Here is a 27,544-nt window from a genome sequence, read left to right on the forward strand (position 1 = left end):
CTATGACTAGAACAAAATAAATAATTTATAACATAAATATGATAAATTTCACTGATACTGTCACTGCAATTACTATTAATATTTCAATTAATAGATTATATTAAATATAGCATTTAGATCCATAGATGTCCATGTACTTTTTAAAACAATTTGAATAAATTAATTAAAAGAAAAAAAAATCACAGGGTTATTATAGTTAACTAAAACTAAAACTGAAACCATAGAACTGTGTGTATATATATATATATATATATATATATATATATATATGTAAAATACAATATATAGAATTTAAGTGTAAACAAATAACACATTTATATTTATAATTATTATTATTATTATTATTATTATTATTATTATTATTATTATATTTTATTAGTTTTATTATTTTATTTTATATTACCTATTTTGTTTTTTTTTCTGTTAAATTGTTTATTTTCTAATACTCATAAGTTTTAACCCTTTTAATCTAATATTTAATTATTAAATATGTTTAAAAAAATAATAAATAAACTGATATTTATATATTTATGAATTTAAAAAAGGAAAAGAAAATCTGGCTTATTAACAAAATCTATAAACTAAAAAAAACTAAAATAATAATAATAATGAATTCTTGTTCCTTGAAATACAATAAATGTTTACTAAAATACAAAAAAAAACTGTTCTCAAAATTGAAATCAAATCACACATTTATATTTATTAAATCTGATTACTTTTATTTTAATTTATATTACCTATTAATTTTTTTACAGTTTATTTTTCAGTAAATATTATTTTCTAATATTCATTTAAGTTTAAGTCTTTTATATTTTTAATTTATTATTTGTTTATTGTATAAGTTTATTTAGTATTTTATATTTGTTTATTTATTACACATTTATGAATTTTAAAAACATCAGGGTTATTATAGTTAGCTAAAACTGAAACTAAAACCATAAAATAAAATATAAAAACAGTTCTCAACACTTCTAAAAACTATATTACTATATTAAAATACAATATTTATTATTTTATATCACCTATTTAGTTTTTTACACCATTTATTTTTCAGTAAATATTATTTTCTAATATTCATTTAAGTTTAAGACTTTTAATCTAACATTTATTTATTTAATAGATATATTTATATATTTATGATTTAGAAAAACATCAGGGTTATTATAGTTAACTAAAACTTAAACCATAAAACCATTTAAAAAAATCTTGTTACCTGAAATACAATAAATGTTAAATGTTAATAAAATCAAATGTAAAAAACAGTTTTCAACATTTCTAAAAAAAAAAAAAATATATATATATATATATATATATATATATATTAAATAACACAAATATTTTGTGTATTTTATATTACCCATTTAGTTTTTTTTTTTTAGTTTTTTTTGCATTTGCATTTGCATAGTTTTTTTTAGTTAACATTATTTTCTAATATTTGTTTGGTTTAAGCCTTTTAATCTAATATTTATTTATTTAATAAATATATAAATATAGAACATATAACTTTTTAAATCTGTTATTGATCTAATTTTTATATTTTTAATTTATATATTTTATATTTCTATTTAAATCTAGTGTTTGTACAGTTTTTTTCTTTCAACGTCATTTATTTTACAAAAATAAGTCTTAATAGAGCTCTAAATATTGTCATTAGCCACATCAGTCGGACATTAGTGAATAGAGTTAGTCCAGCAATTGTATGACAATTTTTACAGATTTAATGTATGAACATGGCTTTTGTGTGAAGGGTTTAATATGCACCTTGAGAATGATGTCGCCTTCCTGGAGATTTCCATCTCTGGCAGCCAATCCAGTGCTGGTCATCTCTTTGATGAAGATCTGGCTGCCCAGCCGGAGACCGTACTCTACAACAAATCAGAAAGAAACATTGGTTCTGTGCATCAACGCTAACATGAATGATCCTAACTTGAACCTGCAGTAACAACCATGATGACCTTGACCCGTTTAAGTACACAGGAATCCCTCCAGCTCTTAGTTTAGTGGTCAGCTAAATGGGTCAAAGACAACAAACTATTTAAATCGAAACTAAAAACGTGGAGTATTGATCTGACGGCCAGAATCAGAGCTCTCTGCTGAACATTCAAGAATCACTTAGAGAACAGAATATGATGAAACTCTTTCAGTTCCAATATTGTTCTAAAAACAAAACTAAACCAGTTCTAAAAAAGAAAAACAACCGGTTCCCATTTCACAATCCTAGGCAAGATTATCTTGTAATAAACAGCGCTACCCGCTTTGCCGTTCTGGGCTGTGGGTTATGAAGGGCTAGTGAGGAAATCGGAAGAGACGGGCCGCTTTATGTGAAGTCACAAGAATATATGTCCTCTGAAATCTCCTGACAGGACCATTATATATAAATCAGATTTAAATATCTTCAAAATCCAAGGAGGACACACTGTCTTAGGATGAAAAAAAAGTGATGAAACGGTGTGAAAGGACATGAGACATGAGAGGTCTTTTACATTGTGTATTATTTTCAAAGCATCTATACTGATGTCTACTGCAGAAATAAAAACTCTGCTCCTGTAAAGGGGTCATATCAACATTTTTGAGATAAAAATGATTGATGTAATATGGGAGTATGCTGTAATGTCCAACTTTGTGCAGTTCCTAGCTGTGCTTTGCATATTCTTCTAAGAGATGGCAACGTTTGAAATAAGTGGTTGAAGTTTATTTTTAGGTCCTTGATCATTTCAGTTTGATCTTAACGGTTGTGCAGCACATTTTAGCATGGATTGCATGTTAAAAGCATGGAAAAGCTGCATGGTAATGCATGGAAAAGCTGTTACTGTTATATATATATATAAGACATATATATATATATATATACACATATACATATATATATATACATACATACATACATATATACTAATACATACATACATATATATATATATATATATATATATATATATATATATATATATAATATATATATATATATATAGGTCAAAGATGTTAAGATGTCCTCGTCAAAAGAAATTTACAAGTGATTTTATGTCCATAGAAAGCATATTAAATGTCTACTTTTAAGGTTTCAAATAAGTTTTTGGATAATAAAATGTCAGAATTTGGTTGAAATAATGTTACATTGTCATTTAGTGTAACACAATATTTATGTAAAAATTCAAACAACATGCTTATTTTGACTTGTACACATTAAAATAAATAAAAGAATAAGGGAGCATATTAAATTTTATTGTGTTTTAAATGAGTACAAAAATCTTACTGACAAATGGACAAAATTACAACTAATTAGTATTTTGGGTGAAAGTAATTTCTCTTTAAATATTTTATAAATTGATTTTAGTTGTAATAATGCCTGACAAGACTGAATGACATTTTAGTGGGTGTCTTCTGTAAATTATGGAAACATGTATGATATTTATTTTTTGCTCAGAAAAAAAAGTGCAATGAAATTAAAACATTTTAATATTTTTTTGGAAAACCCTCTTATGTCTTTGTCTTTATATATAGTTTTTCTGTCTTTTTTGGAAAGAATCTGCATTTATTAAAAATAAATAAGAAATAAAATAAATAAATAAATAAAAATCAGAATATTTACTTTATTTTCTTATTCTGATGTCAGCAGCCATTACTCCAGCCTTCAGTGTCACATGATCCTTCGGAAATCTTTTTAATATGCTGATCAAGGCAGATTTTATTCTAAATGGCATTTATTTGATAGCACTTACCATTTATTTTATTTAAAATAGAAAAGCATTTATTTGAAATAAACATTTTGTAACATTCTAAACATCTTTACTGTCACTTTTGATCAATTTAATGCATCCCCGCTAAAAGTAATTAAAAGTATTAATTTCTTTAAAAAATTTTTTTTTTGAATGGTAGTGTATTCATTAACCTTTTAATGATGTAATTTTGCCAAAAAGACCATATTGTGCTGTTAATTAGATTAATCACGCATCCTTACATTTGAAACCTAAAAAAAAATAAAAAATCAACTGCTTGGAATTTACCACAAACAGCTGTCACAAAGCTCATTTGCATAAGAAAATAGCCATTTACACTTTTTGTCAGGAAACCTAGTTTACATGAATAAAGCAATAAGATTTACATCCAAATAATAATGAATCTCCATTAAAGTGTTTTTGGTGCAAGAAACAGTAATAAGAGGGGCGGTCGTGGCCTAACGGTTAGAAAGAGGGAAAGGTAAACCAAAGGAGGCAGGTTCGAGTCTTCGGTCCGGCAAGGATTGTCGGTGAGAGGAGTGAATAACCAGCACCCTCTTCCACCTTCAATACCGCAAGGTTAGACCATTGAGCAAGGCACCAAACCCCCAACTTTCCTTTCCTGATAAAAACACAAGTAATGTTATGAACCTCTAGATAGCGCAGTTCCATTAGTTTTTTAAATTAAGATCTAATAAATAAGCTTTCCATTGATGTATGGTTTGTTAGGATAGGACACTATTTGGCTGAGATACAACTTTTTGAAAATCTGGAAACTGAGGGTGCAATAAAAATCTAAATATTAAGCAAATTGCCTTTAAAGTTGTCCAAATTAAGTTCTTAGCAATGCATATCTTCATGGAACATGATCTTTACGTAATATCCTAATGATTTTTGGCATAAAAGAAAAATGTATAATTTTGACCCATTGCTACTTATTACTGGTTTTGTGGTCCAAGGTCACATATCAGGGCTCGAAATGAACTTTTTTACTTGGTAGCACTGGCGCTCCCAACTTCAAAAAGTTAGGAGCACCAAAAATTTTTTAGGAGCACCTAATTTCTTTTTAGTAATGTGCCGATCTTGATTCTTCATGGTCGATTCTGATTGCAGATGTTTTACAAGCAAATGGGCTGATTCTGAAAGCCTTTTTTATATATTTATTTTACGCCTTAAGCAAGGGACAAGAATGAATGAAAATATGAGTACATGAACAAGATGTTTGTTTTCTCTATTATAGGTACAGCCATTTAAATTAGAGGCAACCACTGGATTTTTAAACAATCTACAGTATAAACAACAAAAAATAAACGACACTTCTTTCTTAGTCATGTACACAACAAATGCAGGCATGATCAAAGTAGGCTACTCTTTCAATATTCAAAGTGCAAATAGAGACCGAATTTTTCAAGCATGATACAGAGCTATAGACACTACATAACTTATTATAGCCCACATACTAATAACAGCCTAGATATTTTATGTAGCCTAATTTGTGCGCATTGGGGAGTCGCTCTCTAAACGTGGGGTATTAAAATTGCTTTTGAATGCGTGTGCGCATTTTACTTTTGGTTTCGTTTTAACGATCGCACGAATCTCTCGACGGCGCGGACCTTGCGTTCTACAATACAAGAGATTACTTTAACAAAACCATTTGAAAGTGGGAGGACACCAACGGAATTCTAAAAAGTGTGTCCCGAGCGGAAATTACGCCCCTGTGTGAGTGGAACTCTGCCGCTGAGTTATCATTTGATGTGAATGTATGCCGCGTTGTACAGTATATTGAGACAGAGGCGGCAGAATTGTATCTGACAAAATGTCCACAATCAAAAGAGAGAACGGCGAACCTGTCACTGTATCAGCTCACAGCAGTCTGTGCAGTAGTTAGGCTAGCGAAAGTTTTGTAAAGAAATGAAACCAAGTCGCAACACAACAATTACTCGCACTCGCACAAATGCTCCCAAATATAATTTGAGGTCGCGCAGATTAAATTTTGGGAGCATATGCGACCAAAACGGTCGCAATTTCGAGCCCTGCATATGTTATTTGTGTAGCAGCAGCATTTCTTACATGCTCACAGCAGTATGTCTGAGGATATATTGGCAGTAGCAAGCCTCGGTACTTGCTCTGCTGCAGCATCAGCAGCGTAGCAGATTTATTACTCCAAGAACGAACACATTAACACTGGCATGTGTACTTCCAAGCTAAATCTCTTTGAGAGTTGTCAAGACAAAAATTAAGAAATAAAAAAAAAAATGAATAATGATTTGACCCTTTCAAACTGTTTTAATCTTTTTTTCAATCACCTAACTTTAATATATTCAAAATACACTATTAGTGACAAGGCAACCTAATAACTCTCACCTTCATTGGGCCGGTTTTTCACCAGCATCACATTGATGGGCGGCTCCAGGGGCTCATAGTTACTCCGGTCTTTTCCTCTGTCTCTCTCTCTGCTGGGTGACGGTGAGTGATCCTGCAGCCGGTCCCTGCTGTGACTCCTGACCATCCTGTCATCCGACCGAGTGTCATACCTCCGCGTGTCATAGCCCTGGTCCCTCCCGTAGCTTCCGGCAGGGCTTCCTCCTCCCCCGCGGCCTCTACTGTGCTGCCTGTGATAGCGAGGCTCCGGGCTGGATCCGCGTTCCAGCGTCCGGCCCCGGCTCCCGTCCCTGCGGTAGCCGCTGTCAGAGCTGGGCGATCTCTCCGCGCTTCTGCCTCTGCTCCAGTCCCGCCGGGAGTCGTAGTCCTGGCTGCGGTAATCCGGCTCCAGGTAGTCTATCCGGCTCTTCTCGAGGCTGCGGTCACGCTCTCTGTCGCGGGGGTAGCCCAGGCCGCCGTTTCCCCGAGGGTAATCAGAGTCTGGGTCACTGTGAACACTGCGGTTGTCCTCGGGATAATAGCTGGATATGTTGTAATCGCGGCTATCCGCGCTCGGGGACGGCGGGCGCTTGAGGACAGCCACCTTGCGAGGCCTCTTTACAGTCTGTGGGGAGAGATGAATAAAATTAGTCTTTATACATTCAGCACACTGTTATCAAAGGAACCACATTTGATACAGACTTTCATCTTACTATATGTGACCCTGGACCACAAAATCAGTCTTAGGTAGCACGGGTATATTTGTAGCAATAGCCAAAAATACATTATATGGGGCAAAATTATCCATTTTTCTTTTTTGCCAAAAATCATTAGGATATTAAGTAAAGATCATGTTCCATGAAGATATTTTGTAAACTTCCTACTGTAAACATATTAAAACTTAATTTTTGCTTAGTAATATGCATTGCTAAGAACGTCATTTGGACAACTTTAAAGGCGATTTTCTCAATATTTTGATTTTTTCGCACCCTCAGATTTCAGATTTTCAAATAGTTGTATCTCAGCCAAATAGTGTCCTATCCTAACAAACCATACATCAATGGAAAGCTTATTTATTAATCAAAATGAAGCTTATGACTGGTTATGTGGTCCAGGGTCACATATGATCATTACTTTCACATATGATCATTACTATCACAACAGATAGAAAGCACTATACTACATATACAGCAATTAAAAGGGAAATAATGCAAACAAAAGTGTTTTTAATTTTTAATAATATCGTATTTAACTTTTAATATATTTCATAATATGAATAAAATATAGACTCAAAATAATTTAACCTGGAAAAAAAAAATCCAGTTATTTTGTTTAAGCTGAATATTTTTAATGTTACTAACATATTATAAAAATAGGTAAACAATTTTATTAATATGTATTTGAGCATAGCATTTTATGATTTTATGTTATTTAAGAAAGATTAAAATATATTACATTACTTTTGTATTGAATGTTGATTAATATGTAACATCTGTTATATTCACATAATACATATAATATTCTTTAATATCAATGTTATTTTAGTAAATAAATATAATATTATAGTTTTATATATTTCCAGTTTTCATTTTAATTTAATGTGCTTTTGTGATTTTTATTAGTTTAAAAAAAAAATTAATTAAAAAAAAAATTTAAATTAAAAAGTTAAATTTAATTTCTGTTTTAATTTCTGTTTTTTTCAGTAAGCTTTTCATCTAATATTTATATTTATGTTTCAGCTTTTTACCAATTACCAATTATATTTGTTAATTTACTTGAATTTGATGTTTTTGACATTGACATTTTGAAATGAAGGTTTAGAAATATGTTTCAAAAATGTCCTCAAAAAAAGTAAATAAATTACCTTGAAAAAGCCAAATTAGTTTTATATATTTTCAGTTTTCATTTTGATTTTATATGCTTTTGTCATTTTAATTAGTTTTTTTGCTTTAAAACTTAAATTTAATTTGTTTTAATTAATTGTTTTTTCTCAATAATTTTCAGCAAGTTTTTCATCTAACGTTTGATGTTTCAGTAAGTTCAGTAAGTTTTTATCTAATATCTGATGTTTTTGACATAACAGGAGGGTTAGAAAAAAAATTACCTTGAAAAATCAATTCCAGAAGCCAAATAACGTCTGTTAAAATTATATACTATTATAGTTTTATATTTTTTCAGTTTTCATTTTAATTGAATGTGCATTTTACATTTTTATTAGTTTTTTTTTTATTTATTTTTCATTTCAGTTATTTTCGTTTATTTTAGTTTAGTCTAATATTTGACATTTTAGTAAGTTCAGTAAGTTTTTCATCTAATATCTGATGTTTTTGACATAAATGGAGGGTTAGAAATATATTTAAAATAATGTCCTTATAAAGGTTAAAAAAATACTTTGAAAAATTTATTTCACAAGGCAAATTCTGGCCCTTAATTACAAAAAAAGTTAATATTTGACACTGCTAACCAATATTAATATCCAAAGTAAGTAAACTCATTCTAGAAGCCCTCTCATGAAGGTCAACTTGAAAAATACTTACTATTTTGGCCACTTTCCCACATTTTCGAAGTGACTGCACAGCAAATGAATGAGGCACATTATCCATGGCGATGGTGTTGACCTGTATCACGCGGTCATTCTCACTGTCCGCAAGTGAAACAAAACAAATGTTAGGTCTTCAACAAAATGGAGACATTCCATGCTATATTATAATATTTAAACACTTGGCATTTGCAAAGCATTTCACCTCCATAATGTGGTAAACAATTATGCATATTCAGCCTGGCTAAACATGTTAAAAATCCACAATAACACCAAGGACATTTATTAGGGCAGTAAACATGGTAATATTTGATTTCATGTCATTTTGAAGAGCTCTGCATGAAACTCAATACTTATCAACCTGTCTATGCTGGTGTAAAAATAATGGTTTACCAATACGCTAAACATGCATGCATTAGTAAGGTGAGTGAAGCGTACAAGAGCAGTCCATCGGCTGGTCCTCCTGGCAGCACGTCCGACACAATGATGGACGTCTCTCCGGTCTCCACGTTTGGATTGTCCCGGCCCCCGGACACAGCAATTCCAAAGCCCATCTTAGCGTCCTGCGAGAGAAAGAGAGAAAACGCTTTCAGTGTGAAAATACCACTAGCGCATTTCCTCAGTCATATATCACAGCCAGCCTGCCCAGAGCGGGAGCGTTTAATATCGCTTCATAGAAACGTGCAAATGGCCAGCGGTGTTACACAATCACGTCCATGCGCTTATACGATGAATCTTTCATAAACGGCGGCCGTGTGCCGCTACAGTGCGGTTTTGCAGAAAGCCACTGCATGCCAAAGCTAATGGAGACATGGTTCCACCTCATTGCGTGGCCAAATAACAACCTGCTGTACCTGCCTCAGAGGAACACTGAATAAATAGAGTCTAATGAGTGGGTATCGTGGGCTTGATGCAATCTGCTCCAAATATATTCAGGCTCAATTACAGCTGGAGATAAAACCTGACAGAACCGAGTGGAACTGAGATTTCAGAGTGTTACAGTGTTGGGAGGGATTTATCTAGAAATACACCAGTCAACCGACCCTCAATCAGAGCCATTACTTAGGGGTATTTTTGGCTGTTTTGTACACAAAATGAAAAATTATCCCATGATTTACTCACCCTCAAGCCATCCATGGTGCATATGACTTTCTTTTTTCAGACAAATGCAATCTGAGTTACATTAAAATATGTCCTGGCTCTTCCAAGATTTATAATCACAGTGAATGGCTGTTGAGATTTTGAAGTCCAATAAAGTGCATCCATCCATCATAAAAAGTACTCTACACAGCTCTGGGGGTTAATAAATGCCTTCTGAAGTGAATTGATGCGTTTGTGTATGAAAAATATTCATATATAAAACTTTATAAACTGTAAGCTCTAGCTTCCGTTAACTGTCTTGCATGCTGCCATGAGACACCACTCTCATGAATACGTGTAAGACAGTTAACGGAAGCTAGAGATTATGGTTTGTAAAGTCTTAAATATGGATATTTTTCTTACACAAACACATCGATTTGCTTTAGAAGGCCTTTATTAACCCCCCGGAGCCATGTGGAGCACTTTTTATGATGGATGGATGCACTTTATTGGCCTTCAAAATCTCAACACCCATTTGCTGCCATTATAAAGCTTTGAAGAGCCAGGACCTTTTTTTAATACAACTCTGATTGCATTCATCTAAAAGAAAAAGTCATATACACAAACAAGGTTTCCAGGTTTTCACAACAAAATCTGATTAATTGCTTCTCAAAACTAGTCCAAAACTAGCCCAACCATGTTGAGGGGGGTAGATATTGCATTAGTCTGGTAGTTTTCAACCCACAGAGTTGAAAAACAACCCACAGCAACAGTGGAACATAAAGTAAGTGATTATGCATTTTTATAGTGTGATCTGCTGCAGAAGCTGGCGAAATTATGTGCAGGCAATATGAAAAATAAAGACAAGAATGACAAAAGACAGCAGAGTTTTGAACCTTCTATTATTACGAGCCCATAGTTTTGCTTGTATATAGAGTTGTCACTGTAATACTTATGTGTTCTGACACATCACACTTCCACTAATTACTAGGGATGGGAATCTTCAGGCACTTCACAATCCGATTCTGATTCTGGGAGTCACAAACCGATTCCAAAACGATTCATGATCTACATTTTTTCCCCAATTTATTCTTCTGCTGTGCAAATACATCTTTACTTTTTTACAAAATGTAAAATTTCCGTTTCTATGCTTTTGGGTAATAGTTGGAATCTCTGTATGTCAGTACTACCATCTTAAAAGTAGGGGTGTGAATCTTCACTGGTTTCACGATTCAATTCTCAGTTTTCAATATTACTGCACGTGGCTACATTTTCATATACATTTTATATCAAATTTATTTTGTGCAAAATATACTTTCATTTTTTATTACATGAGCAGGCTACTTTTTAAAACAATTACTTACTTAAAATAAATGTTCTTTAAGTATCCGAAAGTTTACAGACAGTTATTGTTTTTTCTCTTTTCCTCAGCATTACTGCCGTTTGTTTATTACTGATAAGATCATGGACAGTGGCAGCTTTAACAGGCTGCATTCAAACTAATGCACGGATCTATTTGGATATATCAGATGTTTTGTCCTGCTCTGAAAACATAACTGACTGTGTGTGCATCAATTTCATATTAAAGTATTCGCAAATGCAAGTGCATTTAACCGCAGCCGCAATCGAGCTTTAGGACGAACAATACAACGTGAATACGCACGTGAAAGTCTGTCAGTGCGAGAGTTTCATGCATCCAATAGTACTGCATTCCAAACGGCATAAATGAAAGCATATCTAAAGTAAAACAAGACGGGTGGAAGCACACACTGTCAAGCAATGCGCACGTGCAAGTTCTGTGCAATGAAGCCCGCTGCGTTTCTAGCACGCACACGTGGCATATGCGGGGAAAAAAACAAGCTCAGAATCAATTCTGAAATATTTAGAATTGATTCAGAATCGTTGAAGAGAGAATCACGATGCATTAGAAAATTGTTTTTTCCCCGCACCCCTACTAATTACCTTTCGCAACCGTCTTGATAACTTTGGGTATGTAAAATCTTTAAAGTGTTTCCAGTTAGTGTGGAATTATGACGAATGTCGATCTAGAGTGACGTAAAAGTCGCACAAATTCTGACATGACTGTTCAGACTGCTGTCGCATTGCAAAACATCTGACCTGTATCAGATTTAGTCCCACACATGGAAGTACCACAAATCAGATCAGATTCCATTTGGGTTGTGCTGTTCACACTTTCATGACAAAAGCAGATCCGAGTCACAAAAACACGGATTTGGGCCACATTTGCCTGCAGTGTGAACGTAGCTTAAATAATGGGTTAGTTTTCATTTTTGGGTTTACTATTCCTTTAATCGCAAAGGAACTACGAAGACATTCTGCATGACAATTTTGAGCTGACATTTGAATGTCCACCACCCAAAAATAGACAATGAGTAATTTTAAGTGCTATCTCAGATGATTCTGAACAGACGCAGATACCAAGAAGCGCTGAACAGGCGTTGGTCTACTGCCATACAAATTACCGCTTTCCTGTGCTTGTAGATGTTTATGAGACAGTGAACATCTGTTCAGCTTAGCTGATCATTTGGTGGATAACAGAAAAGAAACAGATTAATTTGTGACAAAGCAGAAATGCTTCTTTTTGTAATAAAGCACTTATATGAGCTATTTAAAGAAAAGCTATAAATACAGGCCATATAGCCTAGTTCTGTGAAGGGCTGGGCAATATATTGAATTTTAGTGATATTATTTCAAATATTGTTGAAAATTAAGATTAATGTGCCATAGTCAGCACCAATAGGCAATTTCACTCCTCCTGTAAAACTAGCCAAGAAGTGCTTATGCGTTCCAGCAACTAGTTCCCCATTTGAAAGAGTTTTTATAGGATTAGTTCACTTCCAGAATAAAAAAAAATCTCTGATAATTTATTTACTCACCCCTATGTCATCCAATATGTTTATGTCTTACTTTCTAAAGTCAAAAAGAAACGTTTGTGTTTTTGAGGAAAACATTCCAGGATTTTTCTCCATATAGTGGACTTCAATAGTGGCCAACAGGTTAAAGGTCCAAACTGCAGTTTCAATGCAGCTTTAAAGGGCTCTGCACGATCCCAGCTGAGGAATAATGGTCTTATCTAGTGAAACAATTCGTCATTTTCTAAAAACATATAAATGTCTTCATACTCTCTTCAGTCATAAAGTATGTTTCTTGAAGAAAACATTTCAGGATTTCTCTCCATATAATGGTCTTCTATGGTGCCCCCCAAGTTTGAACTTCCAAAATGCAGTTTAAATGCAGCTTCAAAGGGCTCTAAATGATCCCAGCCGAGAAAGAAGAGTCTTACAATTTACATACTTTTTAACCTCAAATGCTTGTCTTGTCTAGATCTGAGTGAACACTGTGTATTCCGGTTCATGACAGTTAGGGTATGTCAAAAAAACTCCCATCTCATTTTCTTCTCCAACTTCAAAATCATCCTACATCGCTGTTTTACCTTTTTATGTAAAGGGTGTTGTAAACACTTTGTTAACACTGGGTTGGAGAAAACGAGATGGGAGTTTTTCTTGAACCGGAATATACAGAGTTCACAGAGAACTAGACAAGACAAGCATTTGAGGTTAAAAAAAAAAAAAATAACCAATCGTTTTGCTAGATAAGACCCTGGGATCATTAAGAGCCCCTTAAAGCTGCATTTAAACTGCATTTAGGGAAATTCAAACTCGTGGGCACCATAGAAACCCACTATATGGAGAGAAATCCTGAAATGTTTTCCTCAAAAAACAATTTTACGACTGAAGACAGAAAGACATGAACATCATGGATGACAAGGGGGTGAGTAAATTATCTGTAAATTTGTTCTAGAATTGAATTTCTTTAATTAAAAAAATTTGGGAATTGGTTGTAACAAAAAAAAAATCTGAATAGACTGACAGTGACTCTAAAGTTGGGCAGTAAACAAAAGCTTATATAATGGTGTGACTAACTGAATATCACAGTAACTATATAGATTATATGCTACATAAACCTCTAAGTACCCTTTTTTCTACCCCAAACTTTCCAAAGCTTACATCTTTCATGTTGCAGCGATAAGATGAATCTATTCTTATCTGAACCCAGAGATCTGACATGTCAAAGTGCTGAGATGATTTCCCAGGAAGAGTCTGATGAGGAGATGTTGACGATAGCGTCAGTGTGTGTTTGGATAGCGTGTGTAGACCCTTGCGATCTGTCACGCCCGAGATAAAAGATGCACATCCTGTTGTGCTTGATGTTGGAGGAAAGAAGAATAGGAGGAAAGAAGGAGAAGATGGGAAGAGAGGGGGGAGGGGTAGCTTCTGATGGGATGAAGTACTTGTACAAAGGAAACACAAGCAGAAGTTGCCAGTGAGGTTCAGATATTGTTGTGTGTTAGAGAGGCTGGTGAAGCGTTTAGCCTGGGTACCACAGGAGGTTCGCTCTAGTCTGTTTGGTAAGAGGGCCATCCATCTGTGGAGCATGTGTTCTGTGGCCTCTTTGGCTACTAACATGAAACTTCTTGTTCACAGCCCTTCTGCAACACATTTCTAAACATGCAACTGAGCTAGGGTTAGTTTGAGTGAATGTAAAAGAGTTTCATACCCGCTGTAGAGTCACAGTGTACTGCTCCCAAACCGTCTCCTCCATTCCTGAGCCCTGCGTGGAAAAGAGAAAGAAACCATGATTAATCATCAGTCAGGCGTCACTAATGTCAGTATGCTGTGTGATGTGATATGTAGGGTTGAGTGGCTCATACACAAATCGGTTGTACATGAAGTGTCCCGAACTAATTGTTTCATAATTAACATGGATGCACACATAACACTGAAGGAATATTCCTGGTCAAGTACAACTTCAGCATGACAGCATCTGTGGCAACATTAGACACATAATCAGCTTTTTTTCCTTCTAGACAACGTTTTTTTGTTGTTGATTTTTACAAACTGAAGTCAAAATTGCTTTCTATAATTTTCTCTAATCAACAGTAAACCACAGATTCTGTCTATACAGTTTAAAGGTGAAGTGTGTCATTTTTTTTAATGATAAAATACTTTTTTCTATCATGTAGTGCTTAAGAATAATTTTTTATATTTATATTATATATACTGTATAAGGGTCAAAGACGTTAAGATGTCCACGTCAAAAGAAATTTACAAAAGTTATTTTATGTCCACAGAAAGCACATTAAATTCAAGTAAAGTGTCTACTTTCAAGGTTTCAAATAAGTTTTTGAAGAAAAAAATGTCAAAATTTGGTTGAAATAATGTTACATGGTCATTCAGTGTAACAATATTTATGTAAAAATTCAAACATGCTTATTCTGACTTAAACTATATAAAACAATAAGGTTATTGTTACAATAATTTCATTGTATTTTAAATGAATAAAACAATTCTTACTGACAAATAAGTAAAACCTAGGATAGTGGCAAATGTAAAAAAATATATAGAACTACAACTATAATAAAATTAAACAACTTTTTGATATTTTTTTGGAGAAACAGCAATTTAAAGCAGTATTACACTTATTGTTTTTATGCTTGAACCCTTTTTCGTCTTTTACCCATATATATATATATATATATATATATATAAAATAATGTGTGTGTGTTTCTTTTTATGAAGTAATTTTTTTTTCTCCACACTACCTATCAAACATTTGGGGTCAGTACATTTCTTTTTAAAGAAATTAATTTCTATTTTAAATAAATGTTGTTCTTTTGACTTTTATATTTTTCAAAGAATCATGAAAAAAGTATCACAATTTCCACAAAAATATTAAGTAGCACAATTGTTTTTAACACTGATAAATTATTCTTAACCACAAAATCAGCACATTACAATGATTTCTGAAATATTGTGTGAAACTGAAGACTGAAGTAATGATGCTGAAAATTCAGCTGTCATGACAGAAATAAATTATATTACAAACCTATTAAAACAGAAAAATATTTCACAATATTACTGTTTTTACTGTATTTTTGATCAAATGAATACAGCTTTGATGTGACAGTTTCAAAAATATAAAAATTAAAAAAAAATCTATCCAACCCCAAACTTTTGAACAATAGTGTATATTTAACTGTACACACTTCACCGTAAAGTTGTAAATAACCCAGTATATTCCTTAAAATGAGATTATGAAAATGAATATTACTTAACAATCCATTAATGAAGACCCTCCCCGCTCCCCGGCTATATGATATCATCCAGAAATACCTGTGAAGGCCTCATTATTTGGTACGACTCAGTATTACGTCACTGCATCAAACTGACGGTCTACCACATACGGCAGAAGAGTGTGTATGAAGGATGGGCCTGTCATTTCCACCGCTCACAAGGACGAAAGCACCATTTTTTATTTTTAAGAATAATAAAGACATATGAGGACTGAATCCATGTCAACTCACAGATCTATGCAAGCCAATATCCCTCTTTAGGACACATACAAACAACCAACCGGCCCGACAAACTCACACATATACACACACAAACACAGCTCAAGGGTGTGTTTGTTCCAAAGAACTGCCAGACGTTCATCAATATTGATGATTTACTGGAAACAGTCACAGTACAACCCAACCTCAACTAAACCGTGACGACACAAGGGTAAACCATGGTGACTTTGACAACAGGTCCGGTTTAAGCTTCTTAAAATAGCAGACTTTAATTAAATAAGATTTTGTTTAAATCTAAACAATATCCTAATCTGCACCGGATTCTACTTTCATTAAACGGTTCTCTGTTCCATGTCAAGTCAAATGCTTTTATAAAGAGCTTTTTCAACCTGATCTCATGGCAATTCGTACATTATTTACGTGGTGACTAATTCGTAACACCTCACTCTTATGTCGAAAAATCCTACGTAATTTACACGTTTCCCAATTTATATAAATTTCGTACTAATGACCTTAACGCCCCTAAAACTCCCCGTCACTGGGGTCTAGACAAATCCTACGAAGTTGTATGAGTGAGGTCGTACAAATTAGCCACCTCATAAAATACATGTGAATTGGTCGTGAGATATTCACAATACATATCATTACAAAGCAGCCTTACACAAGCACAGTATACTGTATGTATACAGATAAAGTTGGACATTATATAAAGAGTTGGGCGGTAATAATGTTACATTTTGGTATAAAATCATTTAGTTGAGATTTGCTATATGTGACCCTGGACCACAAAACCAGTATTTGTAGCAGTAGCCAAAAATACATTGTATGGGTCAAAATTATAGATTTTTCTTTTATGCCAAAAATCATTAGGATATAAAGTAAAGATTGTCTCAAATAAAAAAAACAGACCTTTATGACTGATTTGTGGTTCAGGGTCACATATAGCATATATCGCTTCAGATGTGCGTGTATGCAAATAATATATATATAGTAGTGGTGGGCATAGATTAATTTTTTTAATCTAGATTAATCTAGATTAAATCTTGAAATTAATCTAGATTAATCTAGATTAAAATGGCTAATTTGAATTCTTCTGAAAGCATTCAGAATATGTGTGCTACCCAAATGACTAAAAGTAAGTCTTTGAGAACGGGTTTCTCAAGCCAGGTGGCGCATTAGACCAGGCGCTCATCTCCTGTTTCCAAAATGCATTACAAACTGCTTGACAATTGCATTTAAAACACAATTAACTATACAAACTTGTGTAACCAAGTACTTCTGCGCAAAAGGCTGTACGACGTGCGCGTTCCAGTAAAATATACAGGCGCGCGGATAGCCTATCTGCGTGCATCTTCCAATAAACTGCGTTGCTTTTAGAAGCGTCAATTCAGTTGTTGCATATAGTATAATGTCTTTATTTCGGGATTATCAAAGTAAATTATAACTCAAACTTGAGATTTTACTGGGGCACAGCAGATTTTCACTGGGGCACAGCAGATTTTCACTGGGGCACATGCCCCAGTAAAAAGGGTCTAGCAACGCACGCACCTGCCCTGAAGCGGCTTCATAACTGCATCCATGTCTGCGCGTCTCATTTGATGTGGTCATTTCACAGAAGTTGACGACTCGTTCTCGCCCCCTACATTGCAATTCAACTAGATATACGTCATCCGCGCTAAAATATCAAAGTGAAAGTCATCATATCTTGCGTAGTTTAGACCCAGCTCCCAACCCAACTTTGAGAATAGATTAACGGCGATATTTTTTTTTATCGCGCGATATGAGTCTCACGTTAACGCAGCACGTTAACGCCGATAACGGCCCACCACTAATATATAGATAATATATCTCTGTGCAATAATACAGTTTACAATTTTGTGATAATATACTGTGGAAAATAAACAAATTTCTGTTTACAATTACAAGTTAAAATATATGTTTAAGGCCCTATCAAGTAGTTTTATTTTTAATTCTCAAATTCAGTTTTTTTTTTTTTTTTTACCAAATTCAGTGTTTTCTGGATTCTATTTTAATGGTTTAATTAAATTTTAACAATCAAAAGTACACTGTAAAACGTTTTTACCAGATTCAACTTAAATTTTTAAGGCAGCTGCTGAACTTAGGTTTTTAAGTTTAATCAGCTTAAAACTACAAGTCATTTTAACGTATCACAATAAAAATGAGTTGATTTAACTTAACATTTTAAGGCAGCTGCTTAACTTAAGTTTTTAAGTTAAAACTGGTGAAAACTTTTTTTTACCGTGTATGTCTAATTATTATTATTATTATTTTTTTAATTATTTATTATTATTATTTTTTTTTTAAATACTTTCATGTTTTGTGTATTTACAATTTTTCTGGTAAATACATTTTGGCAAATACTTATTTAAAAATTAATTTTTAATAATTGTATTAGTAGTAGTAGTAGTAGTAGTAGGACTACTATCATACTATATACTTCTGTGACAATTTCTTCAAGTTAAACCAAACTTTTCTTCTGACGGGTTGCTGTAAAGACCTTTAGATTTCTGTTTGTATATGATATGAGGATAATTTTTCTCAAAAGAAACTGTAAAATGCTCATGAAGTGACTCTCAGAGAAGTTTTAGAGATTATGTTCATGTACTCATATTTTGAGGCGGCAAAGGCTGAAAACTCTGCAAGTGTCACGCGCTTTCAGTATGTGTGTAGTAAACGAAACCTACTTTGATGACCTACTTTTGATTCATCAATCCAAAATTCGGCAAATTCCGTTACATGCGTTATACAGTAAATTCCATTTTTATGATTGGATTCCGCGATTCTATTTACGTTTTCTAGATTGCGGAAATCACAGAACCCCTAGCAGATTATGGTTGGATATAATTCCAGTAGTTGCATAATTCATAATTAATTATTACTTTGGTAATTCATTCAAATTATTATTTTGTTATCTGGTGATATTGTTTTATTAATAAACTAGAGCTGTCCAATCACAGCACGGCTCAGGTATAACAGTGATGTACAACTAAAATGTACATTTTGTACAATTAATTTTCTCCACTTCCCTCAGCTTTTCCTTACAAACGCACACTTGCCCTCATCCCTGCTGGCGTGCGGCTCTAATTGGAGGATTCTGCCTGCAGATATCTGCCCTCTGACTACTATGGAAGCGTGCAATTAATGTGGACATGTGCATTTGTTTGGCTCTCCACAAGCGCTCGGATAGTGCGCTATGCAGCAAATAAAACTAATCCACAGAGATAAAGTGAATAAAGGGCCTGATGCTGATAAGCTACGACAGCTCTCCTCCTCTCCCTCCTGTGCTGGGCTGTTTTCTGTGGGTGGCTAGTGGAGATATTGTTCATAAGACTGTGATGAGAAAGACAGATAGCGAGAGAGCTAAAGATGCTGCATCATTTGAAGGCAGTTCAGACTGCTTCTACAAAAGCACTCACCTCCTTTTTCTGGAAAAATTATGGAAAGTTTCATAGCTTAAATGGAAATTGCTTGCTACATAAAAAAACGCCATAGGAATGTCTGATTAATATTTCCTCTTAATCTAGTTTTCCTGACCAAGTTAATAAACAAAAACGCATTTACTAACAGATCACTCTCATTTTGTTCCAAATCTGTAAGAATTTCTTATTTTTCCATGAGCTTTGATGTCAATGCAAATCATTAAATATAATTTTATGATCGTCACTCACGTCAAAACTTATCTGAATTCACATTACACATGATTAAAGAGCTATTAAAGTGGTTTTCAGCAAATATTTAGCTTCATATTCCAGATTCATATATTTTATGACATTTATAAAGTCATTGTTAGAGCTAGATCATCACTCATCACTATAGAGTGCTGCAGGGATGAAGTAGTTTTTTAGACCAAATCCGTAAACAAGAGCATTTTAGCACTTCCAGGACCATCGCCCTGAAATCAATGTTTTTTTGTTTTTTTTTAAATGCCTGAAATAAGGTCTTGTGGTGAACACAAGCTCAAGGTATGTTCATGTTTTATTCTACAACATAAAATATACCAATATTACCCCTTGAGATTTCTAAAAGCATTTACTTGTTTTGAAAAAGGCGGTTGCTAATAAGTAGCTAAATGCGAATATTGCAGAACCAAATGCCAAAAGAAAAATCCAACTGGGTTTTTCTCAAGGGAACCAGGGGGATGCAAACTTCTGGGTTGATCTACAAAAATGTCATCACTGTAATGCTGTATTGCATCAAAAAAATATTCTGCAAAACATTTCAATATATACAATACATATGCTGAGACAGGTTCAAGTCTGATCATTTTACACATACACACTAGGGCTGTGTGGATAAAATAAAATAAATAAAATAAAATAAAATAAAAATGCACACTAGGGCTGTGTGGTTAAAATAACATAATAAAATAAAAATCTCTCTTCCTAAAAATGTACACTAGGGCTGTGTGGTTGAAATAAAAAATATAAAATAAAATAAAATCTATCCTCCTAAAAATGCACACTAGGGCTGTGTGGTTAAAATAAAATAATTAAATTAAATTAAATTAAATTAAACTTCCTAAAAATACACACTAGGGCTGTGTGGTTAAAAAGGAAAAAAAATAAATAAATAAATGAATAATAAAAAAATAAATAAAATAAAATAAAATAATAAATTAAATTAAATTAAATAATAAAATAAAATAAAATAAAATAAATCTTCCTAAAAAATACACACTAGGGCTGTGTGGTTAAAATAGTAAAATAAAATAAAATTAATTAAAATGAATCTTCCTAAAAAATACACACTAGGGCTGTGTGGTAAAATAATAATAAAAAGATAAATAAATAAAATAAAATAAAATAGTTCTTCCTAAAAATTCACACTAGGGCTGTGTGGTTAAAATAATAAAATGTAATAAAATAAAATTCTTTCTCCAAAAGGTCACACTAGGGCTGTGTGGTAAAAATAATAAAAGGGAAAAAAAATAAAATCCTTCCTCCTAAAAATGCACACTAGGGCTATGTGGTTAAAATAAAACAAAACAAAATAAATAAAATAAAATAAGAACATAAAATAAACTTTTTAATAAAAATTCATAAAATAAAATAAACATCTCTCTTCCTAAAAATGCACACTAGGGCTGTGTGGTTAAAATAAAATAAAATAACTCTTTCTAAAAATGCACACTAGGGCTATGTGGTTAAAATAAAACAATACAAAATAAATCAATAAAAGAAGAAAAGAAAAGAAACTTTGTAATAAAAATTCATAAAATAAAATAAAAATATATCTTCCTAAAAATGCACACTAGGGCTGTGTGCTTAAAATAAAATAAAACTAAACAAAACTAAATACAAAATAAGAAAAGAAAAGAAAAGAAAAGAAAAGAAAAGAAAAGAAAAGAAAAGAAAAGAAAAGAAAAGAAAAGAAAAGAAAAGAAAAGAAAAGAAAAGAAAATTCCTAAAAATCTGACTGTGAAGCTTAAGACGTCACTACAGGAAACCATCACACATCCCTCCTGAGGAGTACCCTAAAAAACCCTCCATCTCTTTCTCCGGTCTTATTTAGTAAACTCCTCACAACAAGGTCAAGACTCCCATTTCTCTGGCTCGGCTCAGTCTCAGAGGGACAGGACCCTGTGAGCAGCCTGAGAGGAGGACCCTGCTGGTCCCAATACGCTGAGACGTGTTCGCAACACTGTTTCCTGTCGACAGGCCCATCAGCATGAAGCCGTCCACACCACACAGACCTGAGAGAGCAGAGCCGCCGGGACAGCATGTAAACTCAACCTGCAGAGCGCAAGTCCATCACGTTAACATGTCTGAACAGCCTGTCCACACAAGCAGATACAACAGGTTAGACGTGTGACAAGCAGGGAAGTATGTGACACCAACACACAATACACCCACATACCCACTACAGCAGTAAATCGCCAACAACAATTGTCAACAGAACACCTGAGCAAAAACAAAAGCACAAAAGTATAATAAAAACACCCCTCCAAATGATAGATTGATATTTATTAGCGGTCAACCAGTATGGGTTTTTTAATAGCCGGTGCTGATATCTATAAAGCAGGGTGGTCAATTACAATACTGATAAATGCAATGCTTACAAAATTGTAAAGTCAAACGCACAGTATTTTTACACAAAATTCACTGAAAATGTTTGCTAGTTATTTGACAAAGCTTCTATTGCTAATTTTATGATACGAGAATGAACAAAAACATCATGATCAGGTCACTAAAATCAAAATTGGTCAATTAATCAGTCTGGGCAATATCTGTCCATCACAAATTTTGACGTGTTTGAAGTTTAATATGAAAAGACCAAAAAGTTCACTAAACGTCACAATGCCAGTGGCACAGAGAATATCACTCCTATCCAATAATTAAAGATACCATAGCCATTTCACACATACACACTAGGACTGTGTAAAATAAAATAAAAATCCAATAAATAAAAAAAATAGAATAAAATAAAAAATAAAAATAATTCAAAAAAGCAAAATACAATAACTTAAATAAAATAATAAAATAAAATACAATAAAACAATAGAATTAAATAAAAATACAATAAATTCAAAAAATGTAAAAATTAAAATTAAAATTAAAAATTATTAAAATAAAATAAAATAATAAATGAAATACAATAAATTAAACAATAAAATTAAATAAACAATACAATAAATAAAATAAATTATACTAAAAAATTAAAATAATACAGCCATTTCACACATACACACTAGGGCTATGTAAAATTAAAAAATACAATAAATAATAAAAATAAAATAAAATAATAAAATAAAAATAAAATAAGATAATTAATAAAATACAATAAAAAATAACAAAAAATACAATTAAATAATAAATTATTAAAATAAAAATTCAATAAATAAAAAAATAAAATAAAAAAAATTATAATAAAAATAATAAAATAAAATAAAGATACGTCCACCAAATGTGAAGACCCTTTTAAGCCATTTCAGGAAAAAAAAAAAAAAAAAAAAACATACACATAATTTAAAAAAAAATGCTTTTAAAGGGTATGTGTGGATCTGATGAATGAACTAATAGACGAAAATTGTTAAAATGAAAATTGCTTAAATGTAGCAACTAAAACACCTTACAAATCTATATAAAAATAATTACATTATTAAACTAAATGAACACAATTAATATTATATAATATTATATAACATTATAGTAATTTTAAATTTTCATTTATATGCACAAATATAACAAAACCTAGTAATAAACAGACGTTTACATGTATTTTACTAAAATCTAATTTTACTAAAATTTACTAAAAAAAATACTTAATGAAAAAATATTTAAATATATAAAAAAACACTGAGGGCCGGTTTCACAGACAGGGCTTAGACTAAGCCAGGATTAGCAGATAGTTCAATTAGGATATTTAAGTAATTTTTATAAACATGCTTAGAAAACAACATTACTGGTGTGCATCTTGAGACAAAACAAAGACACCGATATATTTTAAGATCAGTCAGTGCAAGTTTCTTTCAGTTCAAACAGCTCAGACTTACATTTTAGTCTAGGACTAGGCTTAAGCCTTGTCTGTGAAACCGGGCCTGAGTGTTTTTAAAATAATTAAAATAAACAAATAAAATACAAGGTAAATAAAATACTACAATAAAATAAAATTAAATAATACAAATTAAATAAAAATACAATAAATAAAATCTAATAAAAAACACTAAGTGTTTTTTAAAATAATTAAAATAAACAAATAAAATACAATAAGGTAAATAAAATACTACAATAAAATAAAATTAAATACAAATTAAATAAAAATACAATAAATAAAAAAAATCTAATAAAAAACACTAAGTGTTTTTAAAATAATTAAAATAAACAAATAAAATACAATAAGGTAAATAAAATACTACAATAAAATAAAATTAAATAATACAAATTAAATAAAAATACAATAAATAAAAAAATCTAATAAAAAACACTAAGTGTTTTTAAAATAATTAAAATAAACAAATAAAATACAATAACTTAAATAAAATAATAAAATAAAATACAAAAAAATTACATACATACATACATACATACATACATACATACATACATACATGCATACATGCATACATGCATACATGCATACATATAAAAACACTAAGTGTTTTTAAAATAATCACAATAAATTTACAAAACACTAAGTGATGGCCCAAATGAATTACTGAAGTGAAGTTTTGGACTGATTTAAACAGTTTGAACAGGTTCACAAAAAGAATTTAACTTACAAACTTTATTAAGTTTAAAAGAGTTTAAGAACAGAGGTGCTAATGAAACATCTGTCCCAACATTCCTATTTGCAAGTTGAGAGACAATTTGTGAAAATTAATCTCTGAAAAATGCATTGATAATGTACCTCAACTTCATTGCTAACACTAACTGTGAATATACTCAATGCCCAGTCCAAATGCAAGCACACATCAATCCACAAACACCGCTTTGCCAGTCACTTTAAAAATACTCCTCACACCTGAGGGATACAGAGACCTAAACACCTGCTCCCCTCTGCCTCTCACGGTAATGACCGAAGCAAAAAAGCCAGACAGAGGAAGAGTTTAAACAGCACGGCAGATGGATCAACAGAGGCAGTGCAGCAGCTGCCAGCAAAAACTACGCTATGCGACAGGAGCCAGTGAAGTCCACACGCACACACCTGCACCTGCATTACCGGCTCACGTTCGAATTCAATCTGCGGAATCATTAGTTCTCAAAGTTTCATTTCAACAAGCAACATCAGACTGATGCAATACAAAACGCAACTTTCCCCAAGCACAAACGATTCACGAATTCAAACGCTTCGCTGACATACAACACGACACGTCACGAAACTTTGCACACAATCACAAAACACGCCCACTAACGCCATACAAACCAACTCCGTACGAATCGAGCCTACTGCGGGATCTAGGAAAGGGGGGTAGAAACACGACAATCTTCTCTCTAAGGTGGCAGCTGATGGAAGGGTTTATCCCTGGAGGATCAAGCCACCGCGAGCGCCTTTTTTTCCGTCCCCACCAGCAGTCTGAGCAGGCATGACGCATGCCTGGGTGAGAAGAGGATGATGAAGCTGTTCCTTAGCTCCTCGGACTCCCCCCGCACCTCGATTCGCGCCCCTCCGCGCCGCCTCCATCTCTGGGCTCTCTGCAGGCGCACGCAGCAACCAAAGGGGAGCCAGTTCACACTCATCTCTCCCCATGGCCACCCGACCTCCAATCTAATTAAGCTCTGAGGCGGAGAAGATTAGGCACCCGGAGAGAGAGGGAGAGGGAGAGAGTGAGAGAGAGAGGGACTATAAATAAGACTCACGGAGCCACGGCGAGTCCTGAACGACTGCACAGCGCGTGCCCACTTTCGGCACAGCACCGTTTTCATGTCTGCGCTCTCTCTCTTTCTCTCTCGTTCGCTTGCTGTGATTCTGCCGGCTCCTCTTCTTATGTAATCCTAATACACAACTGGCCTACATTTACACACACACACACACACACACACACACACACACACACACACACACAGATCGATACCTACATATTTATGTGTGCACTGACGGAGTGTATACAATATTAGCCTATGCACACACACACGCGCTCTAAAGAAATCCCAAGAGACTGCAGCGATCCGCAGGACAACGGTGTTCACTTTAATATTTCAACATAGCGCACTGCTGAGGAAACTTTACAACGCTTTTAAAAACGCTTTAGCAGGGTAGCTGCCACTTGCATATGTATTCGTAGCAAGTCTTTTAGTGTTATCAGTGATGTATTTATTTGCTAAAATTAATGTTTTGATTTTTTTAATTTATTTCATAATCAACACCCACACATTTAAAGGCATAGTACACCTAAAAAGTAAAATTCATTCATTAATTACTCACTCTGTAAGACTTTTGTTAATTTTTGGAACACAAATTCAGATATTCAAGGTGTAGAAAGGTAGTAAAGACATTTTTAAAATAGTCCATGTAACATCAGTGGTTCAACTCTAATTTCATGAAATTATGAGAATGCTTTTTGTGCATAAAGAAAACAAATCATAACTTTATTCAACAATTATGATTTAATTTCACTGTAGTTTATGGTTTTGAGTGGATCTCGGAGTGTGCACTCAAAGAATCAAACATTCTATTTTTTTCTAATGCAAAATTTTTATTTTTTTTTAAAAAAAAGGGCGTGAAAGCTGTTGACATTTCTGTCAGATGTAGTTTAAAGGATTGGCTCACTTGCAGAATAAAAATTTCCTGACAATGTACTCACCCCCATGCCATCTAAGATGTTCATGTCTTTCACTCTTCAGTCGAAAGAAATTAAGTTTTTTGAGGAATACATTCCAGGGTTTTTCTCCATATAGTGGACATCAATGCCCAGTGGGTTGAAGGTCCAATCTACAGTTTCGATGCAGCTTCAAGGAGCTCTACATGATCCCATCTGGGGAATAAGAGTCTTATCTAGCAAAACGATCAGTCATTTTCTAAAATAAATAAAATGTATACACTTTTTAATAGGGCTGCCCGATTAATCAAAGGTGATTGTCATGCGCATTTTGTCAGTAAAGCCAGTTCTGTAATCAGCTGTAAATCTCCAGCATGTGCTTTCAGATGGAGCAGCATTTACTACACAGAGCCGTAGTTCACCGACAAGCTACGCAATATTGCATTCATTATCGCAGATGATTTAATAATGTCATAAATCGAAGCTATCGTTCTGGGTTAATGACAGGTGTTTGCGTAGCTTCCCAGTGAACTATGGCTCTGTGTAGTAAATGCTGCTCCATCTGAAAGCATGTGCTGTAGACTCATTACTGATTACAGAACCGGCTTTACTGACAATTATAATTTAATGTTGTGTAGAGCCCTTTGAAGCTGCATTGAATGTGCAGTTTGGACCTTCAACACATTGGGTGTAGTTAATGCTGCTACATCTAAAAGCACATGAAAATACCACATTTAATAACATGATTTTACTCCAAACTCACTTCATAAGTTCAGTCGAGTATTTGAAATAAATCGTTCTGTGAGATGTGGCTTCTTACACAGAATAAATCACTCAACATATTTCATAGATGTGCATGACAATCGCTTCTTTTGCTTAATCACGATTGCGATTTCATTTCAAATTAATCATTAAGGCCTACTTTTTAACCACAAATGCTTGTCTTGCACAAGCTCTGCGATGCACAAGTGCATCTTTAAGCATTGCATAATCATGTTGGTTAGTTCTTCATCTGTTTACTTAAAATTAAAAAGGCACGGTAGGGCGAAAAAAAAAATATTTTCTCCTCCAACCTCAAAAAAAAATAATCCAACATAGTTGTTTTACTTTTTTTGTAAAGGGTGTTTGACCTTCTTTGCACGTTGCCTTGTAAACACTGGGTCAGTACTTCCGCCTATGTCATGTGTTATTATATAATGTGTGAGGTCGAGCTAGTGAGAAACAAGCATTTGTGTTTATATACATATTATATATATTGT

At 33.2% G+C, this 27,544-nt stretch overlaps 1 protein-coding gene across 1 annotated transcript in view; it reads right to left on the bottom strand.

The window, feature by feature from the left end:
• The window catches only part of tjp2b (tight junction protein 2b (zona occludens 2)), a 62,293-nt gene extending 37,012 nt beyond the window's left edge, over positions 1–25,281 (bottom strand). Inside the window, exons 1-6 of the mRNA XM_073819867.1 lie at positions 25,096–25,281; positions 14,275–14,328; positions 9,055–9,179; positions 8,615–8,717; positions 6,081–6,702; positions 1,762–1,865 (exon numbers count right to left, since the gene is read on the bottom strand). Of these exons, the coding sequence (XP_073675968.1) occupies positions 1,762–1,865; positions 6,081–6,702; positions 8,615–8,717; positions 9,055–9,179; positions 14,275–14,328; positions 25,096–25,266 (1,179 nt within the window). The 5' untranslated portion in view covers positions 25,267–25,281. The remainder of the gene's footprint in view (positions 1–1,761; positions 1,866–6,080; positions 6,703–8,614; positions 8,718–9,054; positions 9,180–14,274; positions 14,329–25,095) is intronic.
• Positions 25,282–27,544: the final 2,263 nt, after the last annotated feature.

Source organism: Garra rufa, chromosome 15 (genome assembly GCF_049309525.1).
Source record: "Garra rufa chromosome 15, GarRuf1.0, whole genome shotgun sequence".
NCBI classification, from domain to species: domain Eukaryota; kingdom Metazoa; phylum Chordata; class Actinopteri; order Cypriniformes; family Cyprinidae; genus Garra; species Garra rufa.